Source organism: Pyrus communis, chromosome 4 (assembly GCF_041283825.1).
Source record: "Pyrus communis isolate YQ-2024b chromosome 4, ASM4128382v1, whole genome shotgun sequence".
NCBI classification, from domain to species: domain Eukaryota; kingdom Viridiplantae; phylum Streptophyta; class Magnoliopsida; order Rosales; family Rosaceae; genus Pyrus; species Pyrus communis.
In genome coordinates this window covers 23190554-23215194 of record NC_142568.1, presented here as the reverse complement: position 1 = coordinate 23215194, position 24641 = coordinate 23190554, and the positions used below count along the sequence as shown (strand labels likewise).

The 24641-nt window shown below is 36.7% G+C and overlaps 3 protein-coding genes and 3 pseudogenes across 5 annotated transcripts; 4 read left to right on the top strand and 2 right to left on the bottom strand.

Annotated features, from left to right (window-relative positions):
• Nucleotides 1-1500: 1500 nt before the first annotated feature.
• LOC137722549 (carboxylate clamp-TPR protein (DUF1685)) lies at nucleotides 1501-3431 on the top strand. The gene is made up of 2 exons (XM_068461577.2): nucleotides 1501-2363; nucleotides 2689-3431. Exons 1-2 carry the CDS (start codon nucleotides 1859-1861, stop codon nucleotides 2766-2768), a joined length of 585 nt encoding a protein of 194 aa, XP_068317678.2. The 5' UTR covers nucleotides 1501-1858; the 3' UTR covers nucleotides 2769-3431.
• A 6984-nt stretch (nucleotides 3432-10415) lies between these two features.
• On the top strand, nucleotides 10416-14481 carry TPR10 (ankyrin repeat family protein). The gene is made up of 13 exons (XM_068461575.2): nucleotides 10416-10761; nucleotides 10984-11046; nucleotides 11184-11354; nucleotides 11527-11658; nucleotides 11747-11886; nucleotides 12264-12350; nucleotides 12596-12721; nucleotides 12855-13007; nucleotides 13184-13255; nucleotides 13382-13483; nucleotides 13765-13935; nucleotides 14021-14100; nucleotides 14196-14481. The coding sequence occupies exons 1-13, from the start codon at nucleotides 10731-10733 to the stop codon at nucleotides 14248-14250; spliced, it is 1383 nt and encodes a 460-aa protein (XP_068317676.2). The 5' UTR covers nucleotides 10416-10730; the 3' UTR covers nucleotides 14251-14481.
• Nucleotides 14482-15234: 753 nt separating this feature from the next.
• Nucleotides 15235-16291, top strand: LOC137722548 (PRA1 family protein E pseudogene; annotated as a pseudogene). The gene has a single exon (XR_015961880.1). The product of XR_015961880.1 is annotated as a PRA1 family protein E pseudogene (transcript).
• Nucleotides 16292-16866: 575 nt separating this feature from the next.
• LOC137722206 (pectinesterase pseudogene) lies at nucleotides 16867-18822 on the bottom strand (annotated as a pseudogene).
• Nucleotides 18823-19894: 1072 nt separating this feature from the next.
• On the bottom strand, nucleotides 19895-21759 carry LOC137723106 (putative prefoldin subunit 4). Its single transcript, XM_068462266.2, has 3 exons — nucleotides 21593-21759; nucleotides 21357-21467; nucleotides 19895-20291 (listed from the first exon to the last, which is right to left on the bottom strand). Exons 1-3 carry the CDS (start codon nucleotides 21599-21601, stop codon nucleotides 20031-20033), a joined length of 381 nt encoding a protein of 126 aa, XP_068318367.1. The 5' UTR covers nucleotides 21602-21759; the 3' UTR covers nucleotides 19895-20030.
• Nucleotides 21760-22641: 882 nt separating this feature from the next.
• On the top strand, nucleotides 22642-24344 carry LOC137722545 (aspartic proteinase CDR1 pseudogene; annotated as a pseudogene). The gene has a single exon (XR_015961270.1). The product of XR_015961270.1 is annotated as an aspartic proteinase CDR1 pseudogene (transcript).
• The last annotated feature ends 297 nt before the right edge of the window (nucleotides 24345-24641 follow it).

Here is a 24641-nt window from a genome sequence, read left to right as displayed (position 1 = left end):
GTCATATCTACGTCATTGTTTCATTATTTACATATCAACATATTTAAAATTTTTAATCATTTTCAAATACATCCGTTTAGTGTTAGAAACATTACATTTGGTATATTTATATTTATAGCTAAATTTTGTATCACATATTTTTATTTTTAATTTGTACACATTTTTTATTTTGCAACCATTCTTTTACTTTGTACCAATTTTCTTTTTAGTTTTAAGTTGTACGAATATATTTATTTTCTTTGTACCAATATTTTAAAATGTTATTTGTACCCATAAATTTTTTTAATGTTTTGTTGACCTATAACATATTTATAATGTACTCATCCATATATTTATAATGTACAATGTACCACTTTACTATATGTAAAATGTACCCTTTTTATATATATAAAATGTACCCTTATTAAAAAATAAAACTTTTTTTTTTTGAAATAAAATATCTGATTAGATTTCACACCATTTAAATTTGAGAAAAAAAAAATTCCTATTTGGTATTAATCTTTGCATGATTTTAAGGAGAAATTTTTAACTATTTCCGTTATTAAATTTCTTAGTTAATACTAAAATTCAATATTTTGTCCTTCAATCAAAGTATTCAAATCAATAAAGTTGCAATCTAAGATTTCGGTCAACCAGGGAACACAACTAACAGCTCGTTTAGCTAAAAGATCATGCAAATGTGTATTACAGAGGTTGTCATCAATTGATCCAAATAGTAGCACTTGTATGTAAAAAAAAAAAAAAAAAAAGGTGATTTGATTTGCCACACTTTTTTTCTTCTTTTTTGAAGTGAATAAAGTAAAGAAGAATCACATAATATAAACTAAGCATAAGTGTCCACTATGAGAAAAATAGTTCGAAAATATTTTTTTATTTTATTATTATATTTTTTTTATTTAAAGGAAGATAACGGGTGGCAAGCCACCATTATCTACCTCTTTTGGGGACTGGGAAGACTCATAGAGACATTTCAGTCTCCTCCTAGACACAGGTCTGACTTCCAGACGAGGGCCACAAGAGGGCCACAAGTTTGGCTAGCTTCCACACTAGCAGCGGGTTTCGAACCTGAGACCTCCAGTTATTAGTTTTAAAAAAGTCTCGTAATCCGCCATTTACCACTGGATCACCATTCCAACTTGTGGTTAAATTAAAGAAGAATATTCCTCATATTTAAAAAGTGTAACATCTAGAATGATACTGTTGTCAAAGGTAGCTAGGTAACCATTGATCATGTTATCATTTTTTTTTAGTATCACTAGCTAAAAATCCAAAGACAAAACATACATAAATTTAGGAAGCATGCATGCACAAGATATTTGTTAGAATATGAGAAGATATGTACGTACTATGTACCTTCTAAAATTAACAAATTAATTAGGGAGGATTTTGGTTAGTGACAGTTTGAAACGGATGGTGGAAATGGCAACGGATGTGCGCGGCCACCGCAGGTCCATCCACCCTCGTTGTCCCCATTAAAGTTCTTCACACAACATCTGTGTTGAGCTGGTCGGGCTGGTGAGAGATCATGCACCTCAGAAACCCTAAAATATTGCTCTCTGATCCTTTCTCCTTCTGATTATCATTTTTGGGGAAGAAAAAAAAAACCCTCCCCCTCGCCCACCCAACCCCCGTCCCACGCTCAGATCGAAAGCACTTTCTTGTCCGGTTGGCGCGGTGGCTTCCTTCCGCTGCCGCTGCCACCACCACCACCTCGGGATTGAGTATATACACACACGCACGTATATAAACGTCATACCATACATTCATACTCTACACCATCGCGTACATACGTGCATGCATTTGGTTAATTAAGCAAACTCAACGTTGATTTGTTTAATTTATAATTAGTTACTTTAAAATGAAGGACGAGAACTTACACCGACGGCAGATTTCATCATCGTCGCCGTTATTGTCCCTTTCGTCCTCCGAGGAGGAGCTCCAACACATGCCGCTGGCGCCGCCCAAGACGTTGAGCCAGAAGCGCTTGAGCAAGCAGTTGTCCATGTGCGAGACGCCTAGGGACATCGCGTGGGAGAGGCGGCAGCGCCAGATTCTCAGCCAGGAGAGGAGGATGCATGGGATCAGAGACTCCGAGGACATGCATCTGACCGACGAGGACTTGCATGAGCTCAAAGGGTGCATTGAGCTAGGGTTTGGGTTCAATGAGGAGGAGGGTCAGAGGTTGAGCGCTACCTTGCCCGCTCTTGACCTTTACTTCGCCGTCAACCGCCAGTTTTCACTAAGCCCCGCGTCCACGCCGAATAGCGCTAGCGCCCGCCATTCTACGTCGTCAATGGGTGGACATTACTCGTCGTTTGGAAGCCCTAGGAGCGATACAGATGCATGGAAGATATGCAGTCCAGGTATGTGCTGACTTTCTATAATCACAAAAGTCTAACAAGAGAATATTTTCTTAATAAATATTATTAAACTAATCGCCACTTGATAATCAATAAAAGAAAATATGAAATGTATGGGAATTTCATATTATTGGTGACCATACTATGCATGAAATATTGTAGACAATTTATGATCATAGTAGTTAATTAGTATTTTGGATTAATTTTAACTGATTACATTGTATGTAATTATTCTAAAATGTTGGTAGTATATATATAGTTTCTTATACAACTTGATTGTGATTAGCATCCGTTGAAACATATTAATTTAATCTTATGGGTTTTGTAGGTGATAATCCTGAACAGGTGAAGACCAAGTTGAGGCATTGGGCACAAGCTGTGGCTTGCTCAGTGATCCAATCTTCTTGAAGAGTGGAATCATCATCAGATGGCTTTGCTTGTACAGAGGATCAAAAAGCAAAAGCAAAAGCAAAACACGAAAAAAGAGCTTGTTCTTGTTCATGAGTGAGTGGTGCAGATTAAGAAAATTGAAGTGTGAGATGGCTTTGCTTGTACAGAGGAAACTATTTCTACTTTCTAGAGAGAGAGAGAGAGACAGACATAGAATTATACAGGAAAAGGAGGAGAGAGGAGATCGAGAGGAGGAAGAAGATCGATAAGGTTATGATTAATTAGATATTAATTTCTGGAGTAATTTGTGCTACTAGTTGCCATATCAGAGAGATTGAACATGTTTAGTGGCATGCATGCATGCAAAAAACTGCAAATTAAGAAGGATCTATTGGCACTCATCAGATTTGGTTGGTTTGATTGGAGGATTAATCTGCTTAATTTTCTCATTAGTTTTGAATCCAACTAAATTTCTCTTGGTGCTCTGCGCAGAACGTTTATAATGTAAGATATCATTTTTGGGACACAGAGAGATTTGATGATGTATAATATCGGGGACATCTCACATGCATGCAACCACAACATTAGTAGCACATTCCGTTCCTATCGATCAATGTGAAAGTGGAATTGGAGGAATGTAAACAATTGCCTTTAATAAATAGACTCATATTCTTAGAAAAATTAATACTTTTATTAGTTATAGATGATAATTGTCAATACATATTGCATCGACTCATTTTTAGGAGAAAAATTTGGGTGGGGCTTTACTTGCCACTGGATTTGTTGAGTGACACTACAATTCAATCAAAACTCGTCACGTGACAAGTCTTAAATATTATATTTTATTATTTTTCTTTAATATTTAAAACTTTCATAATTATATTTCCTATTAATTGATATAAGATTAATTTAAGATTTCAATTTTCCTCTGATCTCCTCTGTCTTCCCTTTTTCTTCTCAAATTTTCTCTCTGCCAGTGCCGGCTTCTTCCCCACGCGGTGCGTTTCCTTCCTTCATAAGAATAATGGGAAAAAAAATTAAACCATCTTCTCCATCTATAACGAAATAAAACTGTGATATATATATATTCTAACATAGGCTTGATGTTTAACAAAATTTGTCTGTTCCTTTTTCTTCATTTTTTTTTTCCTCTTCTCATTCTCTCTTATTTTTCTTCCCCAGTTTTCTCTGCCGCGTGCAGTCTTCTTCCCCCTCTTTATTTCCTTTCTCCATAAGAATATGGGGCAAAAACAAAGTCATCTTCTCCAACTATCATGAAATGGAAAAAAAAATATATATATTTATTTATTTTTTTTTTTACAAAAGTTGTTTATTAATTTTTTTTTTTTCAATTATAAGCACAATTTCATTGCCCAACAGCTCGTCCTGTTTTATATATCTCTGAGTTGTAATTTGCGTGTTTATATTTCTCCTATAAAGGAATAGAATATTTTGTTCCAAACTCTAAATACAATCTTGTAGACTCACTCCATACCATCAAGTTGATCTTTTCACAATTTATTGGTTATCCCTCACTTTATTTTGGTTGAAGTACAACTATTTTGGTTGATTATCCATCTTTAACATGATGGTAGAAGTGGGAGAGAGAGAAGAAACTGAAGACTTCTACGGCAAAACATAAAAGTACCAAAAGGGAAGATTTGGGAAGAAAAAGAGGGAGGGGGAGAAGAAAAATATACATCAAATTAATCTCATGATGTATATTAATTAGTAGGAAAAATAATTATGAGAATTTTAAATATAAAAGAATGATAAAAGATAATATTTAAGACTTACCATGTGGCAAGTTTTGATTGGATTGTAGTGCCACTCAGCAAAATCCAGTGGCAAGCAAAGCCCCACACAAGTTTTTCTCAGGGCTTCGCTTGCCACTGGATTTTGCTGAGTGGCACTACAATCCAATCAAAACTTGCCATATGGCAAGTCTTAAATATTATCTTTTATCATTCTTTTATATTTAAAATTCTCATAATTATTTTTCCTACTAATTAATATACATCATGAGATTAATTTGATGTATATTTTTCTTCTCCCCCTCCCTCTTTTTCTTCCCAATTTTTCCCTTTTGGTACTTTTATGTTTTGCCATAGAAGTCTTCAGTTTCTTCTCTCTCTCCCACTTCTACCATCATGTTAAAGATGGATAATCAACCAAAATAGTTGTACTTCAACCAAAATAAAGTGAGGGATACCAATAAATTGTGAAAAGATCAACTCGATGGTATGGAGTGAGTCTGCAAGATTGTATTTAGAGTTTGGAACAAAATATTCTATTCCTTTATAGGAGAAACATAAACACACAAATTACAACTCAAAGATATATAAAATAGGACGAGCTGTTGGGCAATGAAATTGTGCTTATAATTGAAAAAAAAAAATTAATAAACAGCTTTTGTAAAAAAAAAAAAAAAAAAATAAATAAATAAATATTTTTTTTTCATTTCATGATAGTTGGAGAAGATGACTTTGTTTTTGCCCCATATTCTTATGGAGTAAGGAAATAAAGAGGGGGAAGAAGACTGCATACGGTAGAGGAAACTGGGGAAGAAAAATAAGAGAGAATGAGAAGAGGAAAAAAAAAATGAAAAAAAAAGGAACAGACAAATTTTGTTAAATATCAAGCGTGTGTTAGAATATATATATATATATATATATATATCACAGTTTTATTTCGTTATAGATGGAGAAGATGGTTTAATTTTTTTTCCCATTATTCTTATGAAGGAAGGAAACGCACAGAGTGGGGAAGAAGCCGGCACTGGCAGAGAGAAAATTTGAGAAGAAAAAGGGAAGACTGAGGAGATCAGAGGAAAATTGAAATCTTAAATTAATCTTATATCAATTAATAGGAAATATAATTATGAAAGTTTTAAATATTAAAGAAAAATAATAAAAGATAATATTTAAGACTTGCCACGTGGTGAGTTTTGATTGGATTGTAGTGCCACTCAACAAAATCCAGTGGCAAGTAAAGCCCCACCCAAGTTTTTCTCCATTTCTAGGGAATTAAAATCCTCTCCAGATTTTTGTGTTCAGAATCGACGGTTCAAAATATTAGAACCACTTAATTTAAATCTTGTGATCCTTATTAGCTCATATTATTGGCCCACTTTACACAAAATCAAGCTCTTGAACTAGATCTCTCTCTCTTAAACGCTCCAAATTTCTTAATTTGTTGACTCCGAACATAGAAATGCAGCGAGTATCTCAACTCATTTCTTGGCACCGAAAATATTACTTTTGTTACTTTGGTTTTATCTTTATGGTCAACTTGTGAATTTTACTATCAATCAACAAGGAATGCAAGCTTATTACTCAAGAAGATCGGAGAAAATTCTATGCAGATCACACTGATGTACTCATAGTAATTAAAATTGATGTACTTTCATCCATGACATAAGTTTTAATCTGCATCGCACATTGTGATGGTTAAATTAAAAGAAAAACTAAACAGATAGCTAGAAGAGGGGCCAATAATATTTTATGAAATTGTTTTCCAATTAACAAAAATAAAAACCAAATTGTTATTTGCCTTAAACTAGAAAGGTACAAAATGTACTGAAAATCCTACTAGTATTAGAAAATAATTGATACGTGAATATGAGTCCTAGAAAAGTTTTAACTTTTAAAATTTTATGTATTACATTCTTTCTGAACCTAGAATGTTCTAAGTGTATCCAAAGCTTCGTCAACTATGTACCTTTGATTTTGTCTTTTGCCTTTGAAAAACAACCCTAAACATTTCTTTTGGGAAGAGCATTGTCTTCTTGATCACTTCATAGAAGGATGGTTACTTTTTCTTTTTACTAAAGTGAAATCTAATATTGCCAATAAAAAAAATATAGTGAGCGAAAACAAAACTTTTGGAGAAGTATTTGACTAAGACAGTTTTGAACTCGTAACGTCAAGTAGAATCAAAATTGTCTTATAACATAGTCAGACAACATCATTGAAATTTTTTTCCGATAAAATTGAGTAACATGGGGTAAAAATAACTACACTTCAAGTAAAAAAACTCAGCAAAAAGTAAAGTTTGCCTTTGCAAAAATTGACCCTTTTTCTTTGTGTTTCCCATTTGCTATAAAAAATAATCATCCTCATCAAACAATCCGAATCCTTGAAATTTGGGGGTGTAGTCAAACTCGGATTTGAGAGTATTTTAAAAAACTTTAAAATCCTAGTGTAGTCAATTAAAAGATTTTAAAGGATTTTAGAATCTATTCAAATCTAGGTGTAGTTAATTAAAATATTTTAAAGGATTTTAAAATCCATCTAAATCTAAGTGTACTCAAAATTAAGATTTTGGAGGATTTCAATAAGTTGTGGATTTTGTGGGATTTGAGAGCAAGAAGTATATATAACCAAGACTAAAAAGAATCCAACCTCACCCCCTAGGATTTCAAGTCCTTTTCCATATCTGGTCAGTCCTCAAATCTCTACCAACCCTAGCCACACACAGGTAACCACCATATACTTTGGTGGAATCTCTTATTATGACCCTTAGACCTTAATTAGGCATGTATGATCATCGAAGGACATCATTGATCTAGGATTTTGGTTAATACTACTCTCTTGCCATTCTGATTTTTTAATGTTTGTGGTACTACAAGCACTATTAAAGTACCACAGCGTACGCCTGTAGCAAAAAGGCAGTCGATGATGAAGGTTGTTGGTGGTGTAGTGCTCAAAAGCTCACCAAAGTTATGTTGAACTATCAATTGAGAAAGAGATGGAGCCGTGGTTGTGTGAAAGGGGACCCGAAAATGGAAGGGATAAAGTGGCTATTGAGTACAGGGCAAGGGGATAGATTTTTCCCTTTTTTTTCAATAAAAAAATTATATGAAGATCCACCACAATCTACCAAAATCTACAAACGAAATCCATTCAAATTCTTTAAAATCCATATTAATTTTGTAGGAGTCTTAAATCCTCCTAAATCCTATCAAATCTATCACTTTCTATAATCACAAAAGTCTAACAAGAGAACATTTTCTTAATAAATATTATTAAACTAATCGCCACTTGATAATCAATAAAAGAAAATATGAAATGTGAGAATTTCATATTATTGGTGACCATACTATATATGCATGAAATATTGTAGATAATTTATGATCATAGTAGTTAATTAGTATTTTGGATTAATTTTAACTGATTACATTATATGTAATTATTCTAAAATGTTGGTAGTATATATATAGTTTCTTATAAAATTACCAATACAACTTGATTGTGATTAGCATCCGTTGAAACATATTAATTTAATCTTATGGGTTTTGTAGGTGATAATCCTGAACAGGTGAAGACAAAGTTGAGGCATTGAGCACAAGCTGTGGCTTGCTCGGTGATCCAATCTTCTTGAAGAGTGGAATCATCATCAGATGGCTTTGCTTGTACAGAGGATCAAAAAGCAAAAGCAAAAGCAAAACACGAAAAAAGAGCTTGTCCTTGTTCTTGTTCTTGTTCATGAGTGAGTGGTGCAGATTAAGAAAATTAAAGTGTGAGATGGCTTTGCTTGTACAGAGGAAACTATTTCTACTTTCTAGAGAGAAAGAGAGAGACAGATACAGAATTATACAGGAAAAGGAGGAGAGAGGAGATCGAGAGGAGGAAGAAGATCGATAAGGTTATGATTAATTAGATATTAATTTCTGGAGTAATTTGTGCTACTAGTTACCATATCAGAGAGATTGAACATGTTTAGTGGCATGCATGCGTGCAAAAAACTGCAAATTAAGAAGGATCTATTGGCACCCATCGGACTCTTGGTTGGAGGATTAATCTGCTTAATTTTCTAATTAGTTTTGAATCCAATTAAATTTCTCTTGGATGCTCTGCGCAGCACGTTGATCATGTAAGACATCATTTTCGAAACTGGATCCCCTCCTGAGCTTAACAAAGGATCCCGGCCATTGAAATTTGATCCAAAAACCACAAACAAAGAATCTCTTTAAAAGTTATAATAATTATAGCCGTTTGATCAAATTCCAACTGCCCGAATCATTTGCTCATGAGGCTTAGCCTCCTAAGTTCAGGGAGGGGATCCAGTTTATCATTTTTGGGACACAGAGAGATTTGATGATGTATAATATTGGGGACATCCCACATGCATGCAACCACACCATTAGTAACACATCCAACGGCCCAGATCATTTGCTCAGGAGGCTCAATCTCCTAAGTTCAGGGAGGGGATCCGGTTCCATCATTTTTGGGACATAGAGAGATTTGATGATGTATAATATTGGGGACATCCCACATGCATGCAACCACACCATTAGTAGCACATCCGATCTTATCGATCAATGCGAAAGTGGAATTGAAGGAATGTAAACAATTGCCCTTGCTAAATAGAACTCGTATTCTTAGAAAAATTAATACTTTTATGAGCGTTTTAACGAAACACTTTTAGTATTGTTCATTTTTAACGAAAAATCATATTTTTACCTTTTCTTGGTACTATTTACTACATCTTTATTTGTCATTTTTCGTTAAAACTAAAGTTTTTTTTTAAACTTTTTGTTAATTTTCCTTACTTTTATTAGTTACAGATGATAATTGTCAATACATATTGCATCGACTCATTTCTAGGGAATTAAAATTATCTTTAAATTTTTGTGTTTAGAGTTGACGGTTCAAAATATTAGGACCACTCAATTTAAATCTTGTGACCCTCATTAGCTCATATTATTGGCCTACTTCACTCAAAAACAAGTTCTTGAATCGTTTGGATCTCTCTCTTAAACGTTCCAAATTTCTTAATTTGTTGGCTCCGAACATAAAAATGCGGCGAGTATCTCAACGCATTTCTTGGCACTGAAAATATTACTTTTGTTACTTTGGTTTTATCTTTATGGTCAACCTGTGAATTTTACTATCAATCAACAAGGACTGCAAGCTTATTACTCAAGAAGATCGGAGAAAATTCTATGGAGATCACACTGATGTACTCATATTAATTAAAATTGATGTACTTTCATCCATGACATAAGTTTTAATCTGCATCGCACATTGTGCTGGTTACATTAAAAGAAAAACAAAACAGATAGCTGGAAGAGGGGCCAATAATATTTTACGAAATTGTTTTCCAATTAACAAAAATAAAAACCAAATTGTTATTTGCCTTAAACTAGAAATGTACAAAATATACTGAAAATCCTATTAGTTTTAGAAAATAATTGATACGTGAATATGTGAGTCCTAGAAAAGTTTTAACTTTTAAAATTTTATGTATTACGTTCTTTCTGAACCTAGAATGTTCTAAGTGTATCCAAAGCTTCGTCAACTATGCACCCTTGATTTTGTCTTTTGCCTTTGAAAAACAACCCTACACATTTCTTTTGGGAAGAGCATTGTCTTCTTGATCACTTCATAGAAGGATGATTACTTTCTCTTTTTACTAAAGTGAAATCTAAACGAGAAATATTGCTAATAAAAAAAAATATATAGTGAGCGAAAACAAAATTTTTGGAGAATTATTTGACTAAGACAGTCTTGAACTCGTAGAATTAAGTAGAATCAAAATATAAAACGTTTTATTATTTTGTAAGAGATGTCTAATGATATGGTCAGACAACAGTATCAAAGATTTTTTCTGATAAAATTGAGTAACTTGGGGTAAAAATAACTACACTTCAAGTAAAAACTCATTAAAAAGTAAAGTTTGCCTCCGCAAAAATTGACCCTTTTTCTTTGTGTTTCCCATTTGTCGGGAAATGGATCATCTCTGGATCTCTTCTACCTAATTCCTTCGCCAAACAATTTAAATCCTTAAAATTTAATCAGCTATTATAATCTTTTTTTTAAGGAGAGTCATAAACCATAAACCCCAGAAACACTAGGCTCCTCCTCCGCCGTCTCTGCGTCTCTCTGTGTCTCAACCCAACCGAAAGTTGAACTCTTTCTGCTCACACCTTCAAAAACCCAACGACATAAACTACTTCTTCTTCTCTCTACCCTCCCCATGGCCGCTGACGCTTCTGCTGCCCTTGCAGGTTCCTTCTCCAACTCTTATCACTCACCCCTTTTCTTTGAATCTGGTTTCTGAGGCAAAAAGTTCACTAATTTATGATTGCCCATGATTTTTAATTCGTATGTATGTGTATATATTGATGCATAATCCCAATTTCTTTTGAATTCGTATCATTTTGTAAATTTCAAGATTGCTCCTTTACTCTTATGTAAAAGTAGAAAAGTAATTCTTTGATTTACTGCAGTGAGGGATAAAGTTCAACAATTTCTCAATGCTGCTGTTACTGGGAATCTTGATCTCCTAAAGAGTGAGCAAAAATACCTCATCTTTCTTGTGACGAATTGGGTTTTTTTAGCTTGTTTTAATTTGCTGTGGTTGTAATTGAATAGTTCCACAGTTTCTCAATGATTTGTTAAATTTTTATTGGGGTTTTGTTTCCGGTAGATTTGGCCCGGCAGCTTGATGAAGGGAAGGATTTGGCCAAAACTGTGGCTGATATTAAGGATGCCAACAAGCGAGGGGCCCTTCATTTTGCTGCGAGAGAGGGAAAAACTGAGGTGTGCAAGTACTTGCTGGAGGAACTGAAACTTGACGTTGATACAAAGGATGAAGACGGTATGTGCTTTGTGTTATACCGTATATGTTTTTATTAAACGAGACCAGAGTGCGACTTTAGAATCTCTATGGGTGATATAGAAACTTAAGCAGACACATGCTTTTAATCTAAGAGCTTTGCATTTATTGGCATACCATGAGTCTAATTGGTAGAAATTTTTACTGTTTGCAGGTGAAACTGCTCTTATCCATGCTGCTCGGCAAGGACATACGGAAACTGCAAAATACCTTCTTGATTCTGGTGCCAATCCTGGGATAGCTAGTGAATTGGGAGCCACAGCTCTTCATCATTCTGCTGGATTAGGTGAGCTTTCTAAACTCTAATTTAGTTTTGTAAATGTTAAGCTCTCATAGTAGCGTTTCATCAATAAATGGTTTGTGCTTGTTTGCAGGAGACATTGAGTTGTTGAGGTATTTGATTTCCAAAGGTGCTGATGTTAATTCACAAAGTGACGCTGGAAGTCCTTTAATTTGGGCTGCTGGTCATGGTCAACAAGATGCCGTGAAAGTTCTATTAGAACACAATGCTAATGTAAGCTTTTGAGTATTTAAATACATGTTTTTTTTTTTTTTTTGAAGTTCTGTTGATGAAGTGTCTATAATATGGGTACCTCTTCGTGAAGATAGCAGAAACTAGCCCATGCTTTTAGGGTCTCTCTCAGTTCCCGTCATATTTGTCGTATGAACAATGGGGCCCTTATCTGCAAAACGTTCTCATTTTATACATCATATAGTATTATATTTATTTCTACAACTTGCTTTTGTGGATTTTCTGTTTTCAAACTTGGTTCACTTGTAATTCTGGTAATTCCTTGATAATTGTGTTATAACAAAGTGTTTTCTTAATGTCACTGAACCATGCGGTGAGATTTTCGTATGTTGTTCATTTATCTGGTTTCTGTTTTGCAGCCAAATGCTGAAAACGATGACAATATTACGCCTTTGCTGTCATCTGTTGCTGCTGGTTCACTGCCATGCTTAGAATTATTGATTCAGGTTCGGTTTTCTGTCATAGTATTCCGGTAATATAGCAAAACGAGTTTGCAAGTGGCATGTAAATGATTTCTACCCTTTTTGTTTTTGGGGCGGGGGCAAATACGAGATTTTATATATGCTTTAACAATTTATAAGTCAATATGAATTCAATTTTTATTTGTATAGAGTTGGTAAGGATTCTGGACACATTAATCTTTCTATAATCATTCTACCTGCGTAATTTTCTTTTCGATTTTATTGTATAGGCTGGTGCCAAAGTAAATATTAGTGCTGGTGGAGCAACCCCTTTGCACATTGCTGCCGATATTGGGAGCCCAGAGATTTTGCAATTATTGTTAAAAGGTGGAGGTGATCCCAATATCACTGATGAGGTAGTTCACCGTCCCTATGTATGAATTATCTTTTCTTATCATTAGAAAATGGTGATTTCCTTCTTTCTATAATTTGGATTGTCCAATCTTTTAGTAGCACATAGATTGATGTTGACTTTTTATTTCACCCCAGGATGGCTTGAAGCCAATACAGGTTGCAGCTGGAAGAGGGAACCGCAGTGCCGTTGAGATTCTCTTTCCCTTGACATCAAAAGTTGAAAGTATCCCGAAATGGACGGTTGACGGCATACTTGAGTATATGCAGTCTGAAACAAGCAGACAACAGGTACCAAGGTCTTGACATTTCATATTATACATCCACAAAGCTACATAATAATAGGTTGCTTCGATTTGCCCCAATTTTGCCTTATAAACTATGTTTTGCATATGAACACATAACATAACAGCATTCTCTAGATTTTGCTCCCATTTAAGCTACCTCTGGCATGTCAAAATTTTCAGGAAGCAGTGGGAAATTTCAAGGAACTTAATGTGTCGAAAGACTCTGCTTCACCGAAGAAAGATCTGCCTGAGGTGCTCACTTTTACCCTGTAACTTAACGTAGCATACTGGCTTATAGATATACTTTGTGTATTCTTGAAATATGATTAGCATTAAGATTTAAATTGTTTTGCATTTACGTCTTAACAACTTCTTCAGGTGTCACCTGAAGCAAAGAAGAAAGCTGCAGAAGCAAAATCAAGAGGAACTGATGCTTTCAAAAGAAGGGATTATCAGATGGCCATTGATGCGTATACACAGGTGTAGTATACATCTTTCTCTGCTACTAGTATTAATCATTTTCCTAGTTGTGTTGCGAGTTATGATTCATTTGGTCAGTCCCATGCTTAAGACAAGTTTATTGGACTACTGTGGGTCCTGTTCGATATAGAATAGTACAAGGGCAACGTTTGATTGTTGTGATGTACAATTGAAAAATAGTTCAGATGACTGCTTTGTGAAGTGTGCGTGATGGGGAAAACAACCGACCTGCTTTGCTTATGAAATACTGCTGCTAAAATTCGGTGGCTTTGTATTTTCAGGCTATTGATCTGGACCCAACCGATGCGACTTTGTTTTCTAACCGAAGCCTTTGTTGGATGTGTCTTGGTCAACCCGAGCATGCATTAGCTGACGGAAAGACCTCCCGGGAATTAAAGCCAGAATGGGGAAAGGCTTGGTACCGAGAAGGTGCAGCGTTGCGACTGTTGGAGGCATGTACTCATCTTCCCACATATTCAAATATAATTTTTCTAAGAAAAAAGAACAATATCCAAGAAATATTATTTGTTACTGCAGAAGTTTGATGAAGCTGCCAATTCTTTCTATGAGGGCGTGAGGCGGGATCCCGAAAATAAGGCACTTGTAGATGCTTTCAGGTTTGTATTCGAAAACTCCTCGGATTCTTCCTCCTTCTTTCAGGTTTGGTTCACCTGCTCTGGTTTTTCAAGTGCTAACTGCTTGCCCTTTACAGAGAAGCGGTTGAAGCTGGACGGAAATTTCATGGCGCTGAAGAACAGAGACCATAGTTTGCCGGATGCCTGTATCCAAAGACGACCAGTCAGCAGGAGGCGGACCCGCTATTATGCCGGATTGAGATCGTTTCCCCTTCTTTCATCATAGTGGTGTGCTGTTCTAATTAGAAACTGAGATTGCTATAGTAATTCCGGTGGCTTTCCTTTCTTCAATTTTGTTAGGGATAAATGTTTGTGATTTTGTGGTAGTGTTTTCGAGTAATTCGTACCCTCTTTATTTGCCTATTGTTCCTCCCGTCTAAATCGGGGGCTGACCAACTAACTTAACTCACGTCTAACATTAAATTACAGAATAACGTACAACACCATCAACAAACAACGCTATCACAGAGCCACGACAACAATGCTGTCACTTGGGTTAAAAAAAAAAAAAAAATAACAACGTACAACATCAGCTGATCACAGAGCCATCTAAACTCATCACAACTGGTTCTTTGTACAACTCCCTCCTTGATTATCCCTATGTCTGTCACAGTAAAGCATCTCTACTATCTACATGTCGCTGTCATTACTACGGCGGCGATGGCGATTCCGATTACGTTTGGACTTGAGCTGCTTCCGGGACCTATTGACAGCGGCATTGTCACGAGGCGTCGTGCATTTTCTCACTGAACTACTGTACGAGCCAGAATTGAAATGACGTGGTGCATCATTTGTAAAATCTTTTGTTTGATGCAACTTTCGTCGTAACATCTGTCAACTGATATAAGTTTTACACTAAAAAGAGGAAATTAGGCTAAAATGGCACAATATACGAGTCACAATAATGTAGTATCGAACTCTTCATCAACGGAAATTGAAACCTTGAAGTCCAACCCATTTTCCTCATTGTTCACGTAAACGCCACGTCACAAGTGACGAATAAAAACTGAAACTTGACGTTATGATACAGAAGGGCACCACTATTTTTAAAGCAAAATTCCAGTTGTGCTCCAACAACAAACTACTTTTTCCCACTTAATTAAAAAAAAAAAATATATATATATATATATATATATATATATTATATCTCGCACCAAAATTCCCCCAATTTCCAGTTTCCACCAACAATGCCGCTAAAAACACCGGCGGGTTACGGCGGCACCACCGTCACCGCCGCCCAAATCGACCCGCAAACCTCCAAATACCTCACCTTCACCTCCCGCCCTGTACCCCAGACCTCCTCCCAACCCCTGTACCCCACTCTCAACTCCCAAACCGTGTACCCGACGAGTCGCCCATGGCCCGAGATCTTCTCCCTCACCTCCTTCTCCGTACCCTACAACTACGCCGACGCAATTGCACGAATCAAGCGCAACACCGCCTACTTCCGCGTCAACTACGTCATGGCGACGCTCTTCATCGTCTTCTGCAGCCTCCTCTGGCACCCGATCTCTATGATCGTCTTCCTCATCGTCCTCGTCGCCTGGCTCGCCCTCTACTTCTTCCGCACCACCCCCGTTGTTCTGTTCAATCAGACCTTCGACGACAGGGTCGTCACCGTCGTGCTGGGATTGGTCACTGTCGTGGCGCTGGTATTCACTCACGTGGGTTTAAACGTGCTGGTGGCACTGATCGTCGCCGCCGTGGTTATTGGGCTCCACGCGGCGTTTCGCGTGACGGAAGACTTGTTTCTCGACGAGGAGACCGCCGCGGAAAATGGGTTGGTCTCGGTTGTTTCTAGCCAGCAGACCCTCCGCCCTCCGACTTCTTACACCCGGATTTGAGTTGAACCCGGTAAAATCGGGTTTTCGGGAATTCGGATTTACGGTTTACTGAGGGGGTTGGATATTTTTTACCGGGAAAATTGGAATTTTTGTGCGAATTTTTTGGAGGGCTGAAATTGTAGAGAGAAAATATAGCGATTGCAGTGGCAAAGGTGTTTGATTTTTTGATTTTTTTTTTTTATTTTTATATCAAATGGTTGGTAAAGTTTCATTAGCACTACTTCTGTAACAGTTTGTGGTGTATTTTCTAGTCTATTCGGAGTAACATAAAATTGTCGTTTCAATTGGTTTTCTGTTAAATATAAAAATGTTATGGCGATTATGTTTTATTACGACTTTTCATGAAGTTTAGTGTTATAGAGATGTTGTATAATTCCAGATGGACATATGATTGGAATTACATCAAAAGAGAGACTTCAATAGGACTATTATGATTATAGTAACTTTCGTCTTGGATGTGATCAAAATAAGAGAGAATACGCATTTTTATTTTTTATGTTGTATTAATGCTTGCTTGCAACAAAGTTTGAGAAATCTTCAATAGGAAAAGCTTGATGGAGTACTTGGTTGGGCACTCTCACAAGGAATGCGACTTCGTGTATTGAGAACTATACTTATAGAAAGTTGAATGATATCCTTATACGGGCTGAGTGGCGTGACCAACTACATAATCAAACCTTCTTATTAAAGGTATAACATTATGCAACTCGAAGCAAATGAAACTCATATATTGAGTAAGAAAGTATACACACTATTTTAATTGAATTCATCTAATTTTATACATCCATATATTTATTAATCTTTGGATTGGGTAAATGAAAAACAAATTAAGAGATAAAAATAAACCATGACATAGAAGGAGAAAAAGAGCATGAAAATCATTTCTCTATGTTTAATAACTGAATTAGTCCTCCAATCCACGAATGAATGGAATATTTGTAGGTGTAAGCCATGAGTCCCCCTCAATAAACTTGGCTGTTGTAAACTCATCAGCCTCGCCCGGGTTCTCAATCACATGGTAACCGGGCCAATTGACCCGGCTCGAAAGCCCGGCACCTGGCCCATTATTCGTGTACTCACCGTAGTACAAAGTGTCGAGTGCAGATTTCCCCTTCCATTCAATCCAACCCTGTGGTTGTATAACATTGCTAATGTACGACTGCATGAAAACTGTACGTGAATACTTTCCCCAAGGCCGACCTAAGTACCCGGCGGCTACGTCGGAGTCAGCGGAGATAGTACAAAACTGGAAGGAGAAGCCGGTGGGGTCGTTAGGGGCGTAGCGGCCGTGAGCGGTGACAGTGTTGATTACGGCAGGTATAGTTTTCTTGACGGTGATCAAACACTTTTGGAAAACAGCAGCGCCGTAGCCAAAGATGAAGTCGAGGCTGCCACTGATTTGGCATTCTCGAAAGAACTGACGACCGGCATGCACAAGCAACGTGTCTTGGTATCCGCTGATCTTGCAACGGTAGAAAACTGCGCGATCGCCGCCGGATAGAAGCGCAACTGCCTGATAGTTTTCTGGTCCGGCTGTGTTCTCAAACCCTATGTCCATTGCAATGAATCCATCTGCAGAAACCGCTGAAATAGAAATAGTTCACGATAACATGTTATCTTGTCAGATTGTTATTCGATATGAATTTTTAGGTAACTCAAACCATATGTCCATTCTGGTGCCATACCAAATGTTGCAGAATAAAATGTTTCCCAACCACCACGAAAGCTTCGACTGCCGGAAATCGTAGTAACGTCCATGCCCTCGCCGATTAGGACCAGATTGCACTTCGAGCCGTCGATGTTCACGTTCTCCTTGTACACTCCTCTCTTAACAAAAATCACGAAGTAATTCTGGCTGTGACTCGGAGCCACCGCCAGGGCCTCCGTAATTGTTCTGAAATTCCCACTCCCGTCTTGAGAAACGGTGACTTTCGGAGTTTTCCAGAAGTCCAGGCCAGCCGTGGCTTCAATACGACCAGGTTTCGCTTGCAACATTTTGAGCAGATCCTGGGTTGATGAGCTCACTTGCTTGAAGCTCTGTGCAATCATGGAGTATCTGGTCCCATCAAATGCTTCCATGCATGTCTTTTGTCTCTCAATATTTGCATTTAACCTTGTTCTTGCATGGGAAATGACATCACCATTCCCATTGTATTGTTTATAATCTGTAAATCGATGAGACTTTGCGTAATTTAGTTATTTTTCTACACGGATATGTGAAAATAAATTCGGTTACAAGTTTTTGTCAAAACATAATTGGAGAGACAATAAACAGAAAATCAAGATTGCACTAAACCTTAGATTATATATGATTTATTGTCTGTCTACGTTTAGTGTGATATATTTTTGTTTTTAACTAAAAAAGTTTCGGAAAATGTGCAAAATAAAACAGATTAAAAAGAATAAAGAAGTAATAACACTTGCTTAATTACGCCTTATTGTTGGTTTAGTGTCCAATTCCAGTTTGGGTTTTGGAGAAAGTACTCACTAATTCATGAAAGAAACTAAGAGATGGTTAAGAATTTAGACCTTGATGAACTGTAGATAGGGACCAATTCATGGCTTCATAGGTTGAACCAAGAATATATCTACAGTGTGAAATAGCTATTTTCAGATTTCGATCATCATCTTCGCCGGCATCGGCATCGGGATCAGCGTACATGTGGATGTTCGACATGGCAGAGGCCACATTTTGTACAAGCTCCATGGTTGAGTCCAGTGACCTTTCGAGCACAGGTGAAGGCACGTTTTTGTAGAGGGAGCCAATAAAACTAGCACAAGTGTTCATCGACAGAGCACAGAGGCAAATGGTGAAGAAGATGAAACGGCAGGGAAGCTTCATCTTCATCAATGGACTCATGCGTGAGAAGCAAAGAATGAATTATCGTGTTCCCCAGCCTCTACATTTATCGAGCATGCTTATATATTTCATAAAAATGTATGCAGAAACATGAATGGTAACGGGCAAATTTCATGGCGGGATCGAATAATTACCATTAATTATGGACGTTAATATAATCGTGCAGCAAACAATTACTCTGGGATTTGTTTCTGATTAAATCCATATCACACTTATTTATTTCCAAAAATTTATCATTTTCTTCCCATTTTTGTTTCATTAATTAGGAATTCTCGCATGTTTAACTTTGTGTTTTTCTTTGACCCTACTACTTTCTTTGTTTAGCTAAGCTGAAGTCAATTTCGATTCCTTCATTTGAACAGAACAGTATTCTCTCCCCTCCAAATTCCTTCTCCTCTCTTTGGGGTTTTCATGGCATCAATGTAGCTATTGGTGCAAATAGTATTGCCTAAAAGTCCTAATACAAAGACTGCACCCCAAAAAACCAAAAAGACTTGCAGATGTTGCATGGAGCTTGATTCCGTTTGCTTCTTCTGTTTTTATATTATTTTTTCTTCTCTGTCGGTGTAGTCTGACAACACCCCAAAATCATGGCATCAATGTAGCTATTGGTGCAAATAGTATTGCCTAAAAGTCCTAACACAAAAACTGCATCCCAAAAAGCCAAACAAACTTGCAGATAGTAGTATATACAAGCTAAAAATAGAGTTAAAAATCAAAGGGTGTAAAAATAAATCACATATTGAATTGGATTTATGAGGATATATTAGGTAGTAAAATAGGTTTTAAAGAGATATTAATAGTTTAGTTAAAAATCAAATGGATGCAAAGAGTAAGTTGAGTATCGAAAAAAATTAAATGAGTTGAAATGAAATGCCCCTTGATTTAAGCATGTTAGAAATTTGACCATTTGAGTTACAAGTCGTTGAGTAAGAATCGAAAGCCGGTCAAAGCTTGGCCACTTTGTGGAGGAAAATTCAAGAGGTAGGCACCATATCTTGGCCAACAAACTTAACCTACATTTGCCGAATTTCAGGGTTTTACTGCAAAAATCTCAATCGACTTTCTGAAATAAAGAAGTGGAACAAGTTTCTTCATGTATTAAAACTATAAGTGAACAATTCCTTCTAAAAACAACATTCAACAGTGAAATTCATATCAACAGCAAATCATTCGAGAAACGGAACCACGGAAACAAAGTCACGCTTTTAATCCTCCTCTAGATTGATGGAGTCCTTGAACTTTCCATACAGAATTTTCTTCAACTCGGCCATCTGTGCAAGAATAGATTCCTTCTCTTCTTCAAGTTTCTCTAAACTTTTGCTCGTCGCCTCTTGCATCTCCTCTATCCTGCTCTCCACTTCTTCTTTCGGCACGTGGGCAAAGACTTCACCTATCTGGAACCGGACCACCTCCTCGTCAGTGAGAATCAACTCGTTGCTAGCATCCTCCAGATTATCCTTTGATTCCTGGACGGCAAAATGAGATCAAAAGAAGGCACAGCCTATAATCCAGTTGATGTTCAGGTTCAACTGTTAACGGTAATACCCATAACTGAGAGTTCAGAACCGATCTGATATAATTCTTAAGTAACTTTGACACGTTAAAACAATATTGGAAACTGAATTAACTTTTTTGAAGGTAGAAATTGGATTAACTTGGTTTAAGAGGAAAATTGCAATATCCGAAGAACATTTATGTCACAAAATGATCACCGACTAATCAATAGACTAGAGAATCGACCATAAGGCTCCCAAGGAAAACAAAAAAGGTAGACCAAATTCAAAATGTATAGGCCTTTATCCCTGCTTGAAGAGACAATATAACTCCCAAGGAAAACCAATTGTGCTAAAGTAAACTTTGATACAAAGATACACTTAAAATTATCATCACACAGAATCCCGGCATAGAGGATCACGATAAATTTGATGATTAGTCAGTTGGCACATATCAGGAACCCTATTCCACACCGGCCAACAAGTTTTTCATGTTAAACCATCCACTAAAACCATAGAATCAAACGCAATTCCGATGTCAACATTTGTCAAAGCGACTTTCTGAAAGAAATGCCGATTGTACAACATAAAACTCGTTGCTTTCAGGCTAGTTTGAGAAATCACCTGGTGCAACAATCCCCCAAAACCTAGAAGACTAACGAACAAGTCAATCCGTCTTCAGCATAGCAGCACTTTCAGATTACAATCATGGTAAAAGTTCTATAAACCTTCGACACTAATCCATTAAAACAAGTTTAATTCTGACCTTATCAAATGCAAGACAAAAAACAGAACATGGCATTCTCCAATTTTTTGCAATCACATCAAGTACAGGGACAAAAAGACTTAATCTTTAAACAGAAAGAAGAACAAAAAATCTAAGCAACCAAAAACCCATAAAATTAAAGCAAATTTACAACTTGGGTGGACGAATTATCGAACCCCATCTCAAGAAATTCAACGAAATTCAGTTTCAAAACCAAAATAAATAAAAATCCCATTTAAACATAAAGAGAAAAAAAAGTCAAAAGATTTTACCTTGGCAAATTTGATCTCGTCCTCGAGCTCGTGAAACCGGTTATTCAACCGGCCAAATTTGTTGATGTTCTGCTGGTCCTCCCATGTCACCTCCGTCTCAGATCCTCCACCCTTTTGCCCCAAAAAACTTATAAGTTAAATAATACAAATTATAAAACTTTTTGCAGGGAAATGTTTGAAGTAAATAAGTACAGAGAAATTAATTATGCGAATAAAATATTAGGGTTCGAATTCACCTGCTGCATATTTGATTCAAAGCGTTGAACGAACACGAAGAAGCTGCTCAGTGAACTGTGAAGAGTAAAGTCTGTCAACAGGCTGCAATGGGTATTTCCGTACTTATGTCAGTCAGCCATTCCCGTTTGGGCTATTGACAGCACAAATACAATTTTGGGCCTTCCAGGTACAAAGTGGATAATGTAAATTTGGGAAAGATTTTTCAGTGTGTCGGGGACAAGATCCGATACAGTAAGACCTGATTTGGTATTGAGGTGATTCTGAAAAAAGTTGGTATCAAAAAAAGCTGGGAGCTGTTTTTGTGTTTGGTAAACATTCAGCTTCAGCTTTTTTTCACAGTTTTGGGTGAAAAAAAGCCAAAAACAAGAAGTTGCAAAACCCAGCTTTGAAAAACCAACTTTTTTTTCACATCTGTTTTACATAAAAGTTTACCAAATACTATAATACTGCTTTTTTTTTTTTTAAAAGTACTTTTACAAAAAAAATTTACCAAACACTCAGCTACTTTATTTACAGCTGCTTATTCTCACAACACAGCAGAATCAGTTTTTTTTCAAAGCACAGCAATACCAAACCAGCTCTAAGTGTCATAATACAAGAGATTAGATACATGAAAACAAAAATTTCTCACTATTTATATTATGATACTTGTTATACCGGGCTCTTTTCGTAGCATATTTTTAAGAAATAACTAAATTACGTATATCGTTCTACAACACTAATCATGTGACTTAAAAAAAAAAAAAAACGTGTCTCTAAATATGGCATCAACTGTTGAAACCTGGCGAATTCATAAGTTTGAAACCCAATAAATAAGGTTCGAGCTTTGACCAGGGTCCCGAGCAACAACTGAACCTATAAAAACAAGTGGTATGGAGCTTTTCACACAAAAATGTGGCCTCCTTCAAATTTTCTAAAAAAAAACTGTCACCCCCTTTCTAAGATTAGAATAAAAGGAACTCCATGTGTTACTAGTGAATTTTTAGCCATTAACATAAACCCTAGCACCTTATTTAAGCACTAATTATACACTTAATTTCTCCTCTTACATCTCCTTTCCTGAAATTCCATGTAATATATGGCATCTGCAGACACTAGAGGTCTTTCTCTTTTACACAATTATGGTGCAGTGGCTATGATTTTGATCATTTATCTAGTCATATGCCATAGTTCAGCTATAGAAGCGAGGAATTTTGATGTTAATGGTGGATTTAGTATCAAACTTATTCGCCGAAATTCTCTAAATTCACCACTTAACAATCATAATTATAAAATTTCTCGACGTCTTATAGAAGAAAGCACCCCACAATCAGAACTAAAGCGTGACAAGGAGGGCGGTGAGGGTGCACAACTTATGAAGCTCTCTCTTGGAACTCCATCCTATGAGATTTATGCAGTGGCGGATACAGGAAGTACGTTGTTGTGGACGCAATGTGAGCCATGTCCGACTTGCTACAAGCAGAAAAATCCCAAGTTCGACCCGAAGAAGTCCTCATCGTATGCCACCCTTCCATGTACTGCACACGAATGTAGTTATGCTAACGACACTGGCTACACCTCTTGCTCAAATGATGATCAAAAGGTTTGCAACTACAATTACACTTACATGGATGATTCCATAACGCAAGGGGTGATGTCGAAAGAGACGATCACGTTTGGATCCAGCTCTGGGAAGCCGGTTTCATTCAAAGACGTTGTGTTTGGCTGTGGACACAACAACACCGGGGAAACTTTCGCCGAAAATGAAATGGGAATAGTAGGGCTTGGAGCTGGGAATTTATCTATTATTTCTCAACTTGCTCCTGACGTTGGAGGCAAGAAATTCTCACATTGTCTCGTACCCTTCAATCCGGATCATCCCAATGATGCAAGCATCATGAGTTTTGGGAAGGGGAGTGAGGTTTCGGGTGAAGGTGTGGTTTCGACGCCTTTGATCACTAAAGCAGACAAAAACCAATATTTCGTCACCGTTGAAGGATTCAGCGTCGGAGAACAGTTTGTGCCATTTAACTCATCAGGGTCGGTTTCAAAAGGGAACATGTATCTTGACTCGGGAACACAAGTGACAATGCTGCCACAAGATTTTTACGGCAGATTGGTAGAACAAGTAAAGAAGGTGATGAATTCGTCGCTAAAACCAGTCGAAGTACACGATGAGTCTGGAACTGTGCTTTGCTACAACACCACGGAGAATCTCAAAGCACCATTATTGACGGTTCATTTTGACGGCGGTGCTAAATTGCAGTTGTCACCGGCACAAACTTTCTATCAAAACAAACAATATAAATTACACTGCTTTGGAACGCTTAACGCAAGTGATACAATAGATGAAGGAGTTGGCCTCTATGGAAGCTATGCTCAGTCAAATTTTTTGATTGGTTTTGATCTTGAAAAAATGTTGGTCTCCTTCAAGGCAGTTGATTGCAGAAAAACTAGCAGTACTAGTCCTAGCCCTAGTCCTATTCCTAATAGTGCTTTTGCTATTCATTTCTCTTATTTCTTCAACTACGTTTTCAGTTTTATTTTGATTGTAATTTTGTACTTGTAGGAAATTAACTAGCCGAAGGAGCTTGGGTATAAAAAAAATGAATCATTAAAATGTTTCGTGTATGAGGGGGAAGTGAACTTAGGATCTCGGATGTATGGATAAATTAATGTTCTTAATCACTTGAGTTTAAAACGTCATGTGTTATTTTGTATCCTTAACCATATTCTCTTACATATGCACTCTTGTGCTATTTTGTATCGTCATTCAGTTCCTTCTAAAGTTCAATTTCTATGCGACGTAGAACTAGGAGAGTAGACTTCTTGGTTGATGATGATCATGTAGATTTTTATCATGTGGTGGTGATGGCAGGAGACCCAGTAATATTCCAAGCCAGGAGCCAAGTATTTAACCATGTAAAAAGTAATTAACATGGATATTATTGTTACTGTGATATTAAGAAAAATTGATTACCAAAAAACGAACTAGAAACCCTAGAAATGACGTTCTTGCTCATGAAGGCTTTGACCAGAAAATCATGTGGCCTGAAAACCTCTCCCATG

Bases quoted from the DNA above. Each gene is read 5' to 3' on its own strand.
- LOC137722549 (XM_068461577.2), top strand. From the start codon at position 1,859: ATGAAGGACGAGAACTTACACCGACGGCAGATTTCATCATCGTCGCCG. The intron at 2,364-2,688 runs GTATGTGCTGAC...TGGGTTTTGTAG, and splicing joins ATGGAAGATATGCAGTCCAG to GTGATAATCCTGAACAGGTG.
- TPR10 (XM_068461575.2), top strand. From the start codon at position 10,731: ATGGCCGCTGACGCTTCTGCTGCCCTTGCAG. The intron at 13,008-13,183 runs GTACCAAGGTCT...CAAAATTTTCAG, and splicing joins CTGAAACAAGCAGACAACAG to GAAGCAGTGGGAAATTTCAA. The intron at 13,484-13,764 runs GTGTAGTATACA...TTGTATTTTCAG, and splicing joins CCATTGATGCGTATACACAG to GCTATTGATCTGGACCCAAC.
- LOC137723106 (XM_068462266.2), bottom strand. The intron at 20,292-21,356 runs GTAAAATCTTTT...TTTGCCGTCCAG, and splicing joins ACGAGATCAAATTTGCCAAG to GAATCAAAGGATAATCTGGA.